We start from the raw sequence: 10,335 nt of genomic DNA, 5'->3' as shown, positions 1-10,335 counted from the left end.
TTGTCACAATGATTCATCCAACGGACGCTTACATAAAATCCCCTAACCTACATGGACGTGTAGGCGCATGTAAGCACCGTTTATACATTCGTATTCGTATACAGTCCTGTCTGGATTATTCTATTGCCAATGGAAGACCAGGGCGATCTCGCACTATCTAAAACTGGTGTGCAACTTAGGCCTGACAATAACTGGGTCTCTGCGCACCCTTGGCCTATAGGCTGGTGACAAACGCCCCGTTCCGGTAGTTTGAATGTGGCTGGAAGATGGAGAGAAAGTGTCAATCAGAGACGCTTCATTGATCACGGACAATGCCGTTCGCGGGACTGGTCTGTTTCGAGAGCAATCAGTCACTCCGCATTAATTATCCCCGCGTCCCACAGTAGGGCAGCTCGCGCTGGCACATGGACAGTGTGTGTCTGTTTGTGTGTGCGTGAGTGAAAGAAAAAAATAGAAAGAATGTGTGTAAAAGTGCGCGCGTGGGGAGAGAAGGAGATTGTGTGTGTGTGTTTGACAGAAAGAAAAAGTCGCTAAATTTGTGTTCAAGTAAATATGTATATATTTAGACGGGCCTGTATGCGAGCTATTGCCTTTGCTTGTGTGTAAATTTGTATTTGCATGGGCTTTTTGTGTGTGTGTGTTATCCGTACACCACTAAAAATGCACCCCACCCCCACCTTTCAAGTTGCGAAAAGTAGCCAATAAAAACCCAACAATAAAAGGGTCTTTCTTGTCACTAAATAAATTAAGTGCCGATATCTGCTTAAAGCGCTGCACCTCTTTGTATAGTGCAGAACAGAATTCTTTATTGCCCCAGTGTTATTGTTTTTTTTCCCAGCATTTTTTGTTGATAGGAAGGTCGGTGGTAGGCCATAGCACACTCTCTGTAACAATTACTGTAAAGTTGGTTAACACAATGACTGGGTACATTGTTATATTAAGAGCATCTGCTTATGGGTCGTTTGCGTACTTGATTTCATACTTCCGTGGCCAAAATTTAGTTTGAATCTGATTAACAGTAGCATTTTTTCTTTTAGGACTGGCCTGATTTCTCTCTTTATCTGTCTTTTTATTTTCTTGACAACAAGCCCCAAGCCTATAGGATCATAAACAATTTATACATTCATGGAATGATTTATTGAACTGTTGATTATTAATTGGTTACACCTTGTGGAATGTTTTATTACTTAATTTAAAAAGTCCCTGTAATTATATCGTTTTTAGTACATCTATAGTTTCTCTCTCTCTCTCTTTTCCCCCCCAAAGTTCAGCCTAGATTTTATCTAAAAAGTATAGGCCTATGTAGATTAAATGTAAAATATTTATATAAGGAGAAGCCTTCTTCAATCTAATATAGCAATGTTCTCTGTAGTTTTGTGTGATGGTGCTGCACAGAAGGTTTTCCTGAATAAAGTTGTATGGGATGAAGTTAAAGAGATAATGAAGAAAGAAAAATAGCAGAGTATAGAAAATCATAGAAGAACAAAGACAAAACATTGCACTATATATTTCATATGTTTAATGATTAAAATAAAAAAAACAATAATAGGCATCTATTTTTATATTTTTAAATGTAATAATAATGCATTTTAATAAAAACATTATAATATAAACAACTACTAGAATAATTGAATACATTCTGTTAATAATCGTCTTCCAGTTTTTCTCTCACCAAGGTTTTCCTGAATTGTATTTGTACCGAAAGAAAGAACGGCGTATAACAGTTTCCGTATTAGCGCGTAGTTGTTAGTTTATGTTTTACAGCCATTTACTACTTACTGTTATTAAATATCCAGTCAAAGTTAGAAGTCGCAGTCAGTGTGAAGTTTTTACATTTCATCGTAAAAAAAATCCTCACGCACGCTCGTTTTTGATCGCTTATTTTGCCTTCATTTCCAGTCTTGTTCTGTTTTAGTCTATTAGATTCCATGTATTAGAGTTATCATGTTGCTGTTGAATTAAGCGATATTAATCCGAGAATCTATACTTTAAATTTAATACAACATGTAATGTCCCCCTTTTTAACGCATTCCCTTTGATTAAGTCACTCTTGACTCTCCTTTAGCTTTGGGGCCAACGAGGTTCGCCTAGGGGGGGCCTTGAAACCGCCCCTCCTTATCTCCTTTCATCATCCAGCTCTGGGCCGCCTTGAAACCGCAAGGCCAGTAATTGCTTTTTTCAGGCAGCCCAGTGCGGACTGGACAGCAGCCAATCAGAGCCTTGTTTACATTCTATGATTGACAGCGCTCTGGCAACACGCCAACCAATCAAACAATTTTCAGAACGAGGCCCAGGCTTTTAACCCTTCGTTTGCCATTGCACCGTAGCTTGGGCTTTAACTGATTATTTACCATGCTGAATTTGTTCTGGACACGACACTTGCAGTGACGCGCGTAAAGTTAAGGATATTGTACAGCCTAATTCACAAATTGGTTAAAAGATGAAATGGAGAGATTTCATGTTTCTTCTTGGTTTGGGCTTTATTTACGTTCAGCAGGTGAGTTGTTCAATTGCATGTTTTAGGTTTGTTCAATTAGATTTATTTTACTCTAGAAGACCAGCTGCTATTTAGCCTAATGTACCATGTCTGCATAAAGGCTTACTATTCCTCAACTTAAAGCAGGGTTAAAAACTCAAATGTTGTGAAAATGCGTTTCTTCCTTTGTTTCAAGTAATTTAAATAATGACACTCTAGGCTGCATAAGCAACCATGTGTTCGTGCCTCACACTGAACTCGTCGCGAGACAGGAAAGCTCAAATAAAGCGCCCGCCGTTTTGTTTAGTTGATCCAGCTGACGCGCCATTGGCTCAGAGCGCCATCCAATCGGAGCCACTGTTTATCCTGGGGCGCGCTGCACGAGCTTATTGACATGTAGGTATTAGACCAATGGGCGCGACCGCTCCCCCAGTCACCTCCCCCTCTTCTTCTTGAGTGGCACTAGCAGATTCAGGAAAGAGCCTCTGACTGCTTGTACGGGGCTCGATTCAGCAGAAGCTCTTACTACTACGGTGCATCTCCGAACTTCTGCACTGCACACGCACTGCAATCAGCAGACTTCTAGGATGTAACCATTTCCATATGTTTTTATTCTGCTTCTGCTCTTTTACGTATTTTTTGTATCATGTTTTTTTTAAACCCATTTATTGTTTTGCAAGGAATAACTTACCAGTAAGTAATTCGTTTATATTGTATACATTTATATGCGTGCAATAATAAACATTTGCCTTCAAGAGCTGCTCTTACTTTTTTTAAGAACATCTGGCGTTATACAAAATTATGGAATTTGTATTGCAGGGGGGTGAAAAAAAGCTATCCATTAATTTTCATCTGAGTTTATTGCTTTCTTTGAGCAATAATAAAAATAGTAATGACATCAACAACAAAAACAATTATAATAATACTCATAATCATTATAATAATAAGAGATTTGTGCAATACTGAATTGCTACCGAATTCCTGCATTATTTTGAATAAAAGGGAATTTTTTATTTAGAGCGAAGACCTTCGTGTCTTCTTGACTAATAAAGGATACAATACAACTGTGAATAATTACATTCTTTGCGAGACATTCATTCGCAAACTGCTATATGCAATGGACGTGATGGCAGAAGTAAGCTACATAAGCGCTTTTACCTTTCCACAGTTTACACGTAGAAATAATATTAGGCAGTTGTTTATTAAATTAAAACTGAAAATCTATTTTTTAACAAAATTTGAGTTTTTATAGGCTTGTATTATATATATACACGTTTTCCATTGATATACCATGATTCATAAAATTGTCTGGCTTTTATCAAGAGGACATTTCCTACCACTCAAATCCTTCTTTAGGAAACCTGTTCTTTCATGCGCTCCTCCTCACCTCCCATCCGTCCTCCGAGCCAAATCTAATAGATCTCAGATCCCAATAAATGTTAAAAGTTCGGCTTTGGTTAATAGTGGGAGGATACTACGTTCAAATACCACATGCTTTAAAATGTGTGCCCAATTTCTTTTAATGATGTCACAGAAATGATACACGTTTGCTGGAAATGTCCTTTGTCAGCGCAAAAATCGTGCACTAGCCTACATTTAATTCTGTGCTTCAGAGAGCTTACTCTTTAGGAATTTCAGCTTATGGTCATTATTTGAGGAAATATGTAATTTTGTGCACGTCAATTCACTCACTATACTATAACCGCTCTCTCTTTTCAGTTTTTGTGTTTTTAATGAAGGCGGTAGGGCTACAGCAATTTGGCACTGCAACCATCCTTGCACTCCAAACTGGGAACTTCCACCGTTTTAAGGCCTCGATCAGCAATACGTTAAAACATCCAACAGACGTTCAGCGTTCCGAACGTTAAATATCTGGAGATACGATCTATGTCTTTCGTTTATAGTTTGTAATTTAGAATAAATGGAAAGCACATGGAGATGCAAACTTGATCAAAATATATTTGTTTCCTTATCTTTGATTCGGTGTGATAAGGAGAGCACTTACGACCGTTCGCACGAGCTGTTGTAATTCTGTTTCGCAGACTTTCTTTTATTACCTTACAATTTTCAATAGTCTGGCAGAAGTACTTTTTTGCAAGCATGTTTTGAAGCAAATCTCTCGCCGTTTAATAACATCGCATGACATTTCTCCCAATGCACCATTTTGACAAGACTCCATCTGCAGCAACGTAAGATCATATAGTGCTTGTACCCGTGATTTAGGAAACTTAAGGACCAGAGGCCAAAGGTGAAATATAGACTCCGTGTGCATTTCCCTATACAATGTAATGGAAAACCTAGTTCAGATGAACAAAGCAGTTTAATTAACTGAAATGACTGACAAAAAGGACTGAAGAAATTACATTTACAGTGGGATGCATTAAATAAATTAGTGTTTGTAATAAAAGCAGTCTGGCCAAACGTCAGCGATTATAGATTTTTGTAATGTTTTTCATCTAGTCAAAAAGACTGATTTGGCTTTGTCAGTTTTCCTTCTTTTTTGCTAAAATGTCCTTGGTTTTCCATATAGGCTTAAGGAGACTGTAAAAATGTATTGATCCTGGCATCTCTCTGTAAATGGTGTATAGCCTGCAGTGAGTCGTCTGTGTAAAAGTGGAGGTGTGCTGCAAGCTCGCTCAATTGTGGTGAGATGAGAGAGACGAGCGAAGAATTTGTGTTTAGGCAGCAGTCGCAGCAATGGACGGACAGTCGTGGTGTTTTCAATGAAGGATTACCATTACACATCTGAAGGATAGTAACATGATACGATCTTGTGGATTTGCATCACTCGCTCGTGTAACTGGTTTGTAATTTAAACTACATTTTCTGATTTTTGTGTTGCAGAAAACATGACTGGGACATACTTTTTTGGCCGTCAGAGCCAAAATTGTGCTGAATGCAAGACCTAAGCAAAACTCTTAACGGGATTATAACATCTGGGCGGCGTTCGGTTCGGTTCTCGTGGTTTCCCGCTCTGGATTTCGGATTTATCGTTTTTTATCGGGATGGAAGGCCGGGATTTCGCTCCTCCGCCGCACCTTCTGGCAGATCGAGGCGCGCTGGTTCACAGAGGCGCCTCGAGGATCACTCCTGCCGGGCACACGGCTGTGCAGCATCCCGGTCACTTTCAACCTGGGAAATATTACCCCTCACACATACCGATGCCTCCACATTCAGGTAAGTGTTATGTTTGTTTTCCCCTGTCGATAAGTGAATGCCTTTAAAACATACTTTTAGCAGATTAAAATTGCTTAACTTCACAATAGCGCATTGGCGTGCCTTCTTAGCCTACACTTACTTTTTTTAATTGGGAAATAAAGGTCTTTTTGGAAATAAGCAATCGCTACGGTCTCCATATAGTCAAATCTGATTGCATTGTAGCGTTTTATCGGACAGTTTACTTGAATAATATCTGACATGTGCTGCGAAAGGCTGGTCGTTTCTAGTTTAGGAGCAGTGCGTATCAGAAGAGAGCAGTAAGAAAATATAGGCTATACCTTTAACCTTAACTGGGTATATTATTGTAGGGCACCGTAATTTATATTTAGTCTTTAAAGTTATTTCTGATGATTAAATGAATATACTGTTTTGTTAATAATGAACAGTTACTTTATAGCTGGATTGCCCTCTTTGTTTCGCGCTCATTCAGACATCTGGTTTTCGCTGACAAAATAAGTTGTTTGGTAGTACCTAGGCTATTCTAGAAAAGCCCCATGATTTTCTGTTAATTATTAGGGTGCATATTTGAGCGGTTTGCTGCCACAGCTGCTTTAAGTTAATAACACAAGCTTTGGTGTGTGTGTGTGAGCTGTGGTTCGAGAAGTCTCCGAGATTAGGGTCAGTAGCTATGTGTGTGTATGTGTGTGTGTGTGTGCTAAAAGAGGCGTCTGTAATACCAGAAAATCCGGTTTCTATATTGAGCGGTGATGTGACGGGGTGCGAATGAGTTGACAGTGCATGCATTAGATTTAACAAGTGTCTCCAGCATTCAAAGTACCTTTGGGATAGAGGTAGCCTACACTTTGCATTTTGGTTTTTAGTGAGATAGCCTATAAACTCAAATATATGTGCACACGAATACGTCAGCCTGTGAATGCTTCAGCTTCTGTTGTTAATCGCAGAGAATATCACATTTTGTACGTAACATTTTGTATTTGTTTATTGTATATATAGCTAACATTGGTTGACATAGCCATCCTTTTGGCTGATGTGTTGTTTTAAAGAATGTGTTCAGCGGTTTAGTTCTAAACAATGGATTAAACTCCCATTGGTGTTGTTTTAGTCGGTGTACTTAAATATAAATATTTTTTCTTTTTTGTTTCTTTTCATATAGGTTAACATTTATTTTTTCATATATATTTTTCATATTACCCCTTGGCTTGTTAACTGGTGTGTGTGTGTGTGTGTGTGCGTATATATGTTAAATATATGTTAACTGCGTGTATATATATATATATCGCTGTGCTTTAGACTCAGCTGAAGTATTTCAGTCCAATTGGTATTCGACGCATAACGTTCACTGTGTTGTAGGCTCAACTGAAATTTCAGCAGCGAGATCTATCACAGCGCTCGCTGACCCTGATGGTCCCCGGCGCACGGTGAATGCGCGCGGGTACTGATGGGGTCGTTAGCGGCTGTCTTTCTCTCCGGCCTCCTGCTGCTGCTATACCCTCACCCACTGCCTTCTTAAAAGTAATTTTTATTTGTCCCTTACACAAATAACTCCGTCCTCTTACCTCACACAGAGATAAACTACGAAGGTCCGCAAGACAAACTCTATAAAATATACAGCCTCTTTTACGATAGCTGCTTTCGAGTACATGTATATCTTCCTGTCGTTATTTTTCATCTCTAATATATTGAATCGGTTCATTGTCTCTTTCTTCGACGACTGTCGTCAAACTGAATGCGTTTTAAAAGCCGCACCGCCGGTAGATTGATGGATTTTGTTGTGCTGTTTAGGTCTCGCGTGCACATCAAATGCTGCGCGGCAGTGCGAGCGGCTAATGTGTACAGTAGGATCTCCTTTTCTTTTTTTTTCACCCGCTCTCTCTCTTTCTTTTATTTCCTCCATATCCTCAGCAGATGTCTGTAACGTCTGCCTCAAGGCGGACGCCAGCTCATGCCATACAGGTGCATCATTACTTGTGTGTGTGTGTGTGTGTGTGTGTGTGTGTGTGTGTGCGTGTGTGTGTGTGTATGAGTAGGTTATGTGTGTGCGCTCGTATCAATTTCTTGTTCTTCCGCTGTGGCTTTTTTAATCAACACAGGTGTCTTTTCTGCTCATACAGAATAGGTAATATACGATGATACTGCGTGTATTATTTTACATCATATACTGGGACAAAATTAAGTTATATTTAGGCTAAGTTTTAGATCTTCCTCTTTTTTTGTTTGCGTGGGATAAGCATTTATATAAGCAGACATTAGTATATATTTTCCTTCCCTTTTTCTGTGTATAAATTATTTTTCTCTTTATTTCTGCTTATTTTATAAATTATTTGATATCCCTATATTCCTCTTAATTAAAATGTATTATTTCAGAAAATGCCACACACACACACTTAGGCCTACATATAAATCGTAATCCCTAGAGTGCAGACATGCAGGTTGTGAGGAATGTCTAAAAGTCCCTTAATGATTGTGAAAATACGTCAGAAATGCACTCTGGTACTCTTTTAGCCAATTCACGCTTTAACTGTTGAATAGCTACAATTAGATTGGTAGATAGATTGAGAGACCGAATGATTTGAGTTTTTCTCGGATGCAACCAACAGCAACCTGCAGTTCAATTAGGTGGCACCCCGTCTGTCACAGTCATCCACCTGGTCGTTTGCCCTCACCTCTCTGCATTACAGAGTGGTTTTGTAACTCTGTGCCATAGCAGTCATGTTTCTGCAAAAGCAGTGGTCTGCCCTGTCAAACTTTGGTCGGCCTTCTTTCATATCACTTCTTCCTCTCTCGCTTCTGTGTGCCTTGAGTCCTGATTTAACAATGCTGTGTCTGCGCTGCTGTTGAACCTAACCTGTCTCACTCTCCCCGTCCACTCGTGCCTCTGAGGTACTGCTGCCCCCAGGCCATTCGCCTTTGATAGGGCTTGTAGTTCAAATTAGTGCGTTCGCTTGAGTCTAGTTAGTATCTCTCTTCCTTTCTCTCCCCTTTTCGCCTGTGCATGTCTCTGCACTATCCCTGACTTGCAACGGATCACTTGTAATAGGCTACATAAATGCTAAATTAATTACAGCGTCTTTGGAATAAACATTTATGTTTGATTCCACCGTCATCCAAAAACTTCCGAAATGGCATGCGGTTCCTTCAGTGCTCCAAAATAGAGTAAAAGAGTGAAAGTGACTAACAGAGAGAGAGGGAGAAGAGGAAAAAGAGCGGCTGAATGTTTCCACCTGGTTGGTAATCTGGCCCAATTACCTCTGCTTGGTAGCACAGAGCCTGGCGTGTTCCATCGCCACTCACTATGCCTGCCAGCTGAGTGCTGTGCGCGAGTGTACGACGCTCTGTGTATGTGAGTGTGTGTGTGTGATTCAGCAGAGCCTCGTTGGCAGAAGCGACATCGTTCCCCCTCCCCTCCACCCCACAGTCTCTTCTTTCACTGTTTGATGTGCCTTAGTAAGCTGAGAGAGTCCCAACGCCCTGGCCCAACCTACACCCATCACTGATGCCCCCTCAAACAATGCATCCATCTGCACGTCATCAATGCCGGCAGAAAATCATTTATTAATATTTGATACGTACACCTTCTTATGTGCACCTATAAAATATGTATTAGCCTACCTGCTTCAGCGCACGGAATATCATCACTGTGACTATTGATCAGGGCCGCGTTTCCCAAAAGCACAGCTGTGCCGTTAAAATCATGAGATCAGGCCAACATGGTGCTTTCCAAAAGACGCTGAAGTGGCTCACCTGCATTCATCTAAAAATAGGGCTGTCATCATTGAATCTTTTATAATTTACTCATCTTTGTGTCATTCCATTTATGACATTTTATGATTTGATTTTATGACGTGACTTTTTTTTGTCCACATAGGCCTGTGCAATTAAAGTCAGTGTGGTCTAATTTGCTTTTCCTTGTATGGATTAAAAAAAAACAGTTCTTCAAAATCTTTCGTGAAAGTGAGATTTAGAACATTAAAGTGAGGAAATGATGATAGAATGAAAATCTTAAAGCACCGAAATTTAAAATCTGTACTTGAATGTGATTTTTTTTAATGCTGACAAAACATTTACAAACAGTTTGCTATAGGCTAGATTTAATGCAAAGCAGGAGGATTTAAATGAGGACGTGTGAATGCATGCATGGCAACTCAGACATGGCGCCTATTATACACCTGACATATGATATGGTGTTTTCACACCAAATCTGAAAATTGTCACCCTTCCGACTTGGATTTGTGCAACTGATACTTGAGAACTGACTGGGTTAAAAAATGCTCAGTAGGAAGGCTTGTAATATGCACACAGAACCAATCGCACACAAACACACATAAGCTAAACTTAATAACGGATGCAAGCAAATAAGGGTCAATAGACACTAACACACACACACACACACACACACACACACACACACACACAGTTCAACTTTTAAACCCTGGGTTCATCTGCTGTGCATTGGATCAGCACAACAATGAGGCAGTACTCTGGGGCGCCATGAGCTACAGAGCTCATTTATACAGCTGTCAGGCTCCCTCTTTCTTTCTTTCTCTTTCTTTCTCTCTCTCTCCCTCCCTTTCTCAATCTCCTCCTCCTCTTCCTTCTCTGTTTCCTACTGGCTCGCATTTTCACAAGAAAACAGCCCTCCTGACTCGTCAACATTGCTGTTTGGATTTCATCAATTTAAT

General features: G+C 39.9%; 1 protein-coding gene across 1 annotated transcript in view; it reads left to right on the top strand.

The window, feature by feature from the left end:
• The first annotated feature begins 2,970 nt into the window (after window positions 1–2,970).
• bahcc1b (BAH domain and coiled-coil containing 1b) overlaps window positions 2,971–10,335 on the top strand; it is a 100,697-nt gene continuing 93,332 nt past the window's right edge. The window contains exons 1-2 of the mRNA XM_016489335.1: window positions 2,971–3,169; window positions 5,321–5,653. Of these exons, the coding sequence (XP_016344821.1) occupies window positions 5,482–5,653 (172 nt within the window). The 5' untranslated portion in view covers window positions 2,971–3,169; window positions 5,321–5,481. The remainder of the gene's footprint in view (window positions 3,170–5,320; window positions 5,654–10,335) is intronic.

Source organism: Sinocyclocheilus anshuiensis, unplaced genomic scaffold, assembly GCF_001515605.1.
Source record: "Sinocyclocheilus anshuiensis isolate Anshui unplaced genomic scaffold, SAMN03320099.WGS_v1.1 scaffold1885, whole genome shotgun sequence".
NCBI classification, from domain to species: Eukaryota; Metazoa; Chordata; class Actinopteri; order Cypriniformes; family Cyprinidae; genus Sinocyclocheilus; species Sinocyclocheilus anshuiensis.
This window is presented reverse-complemented; position numbering and strand designations above follow the sequence as displayed.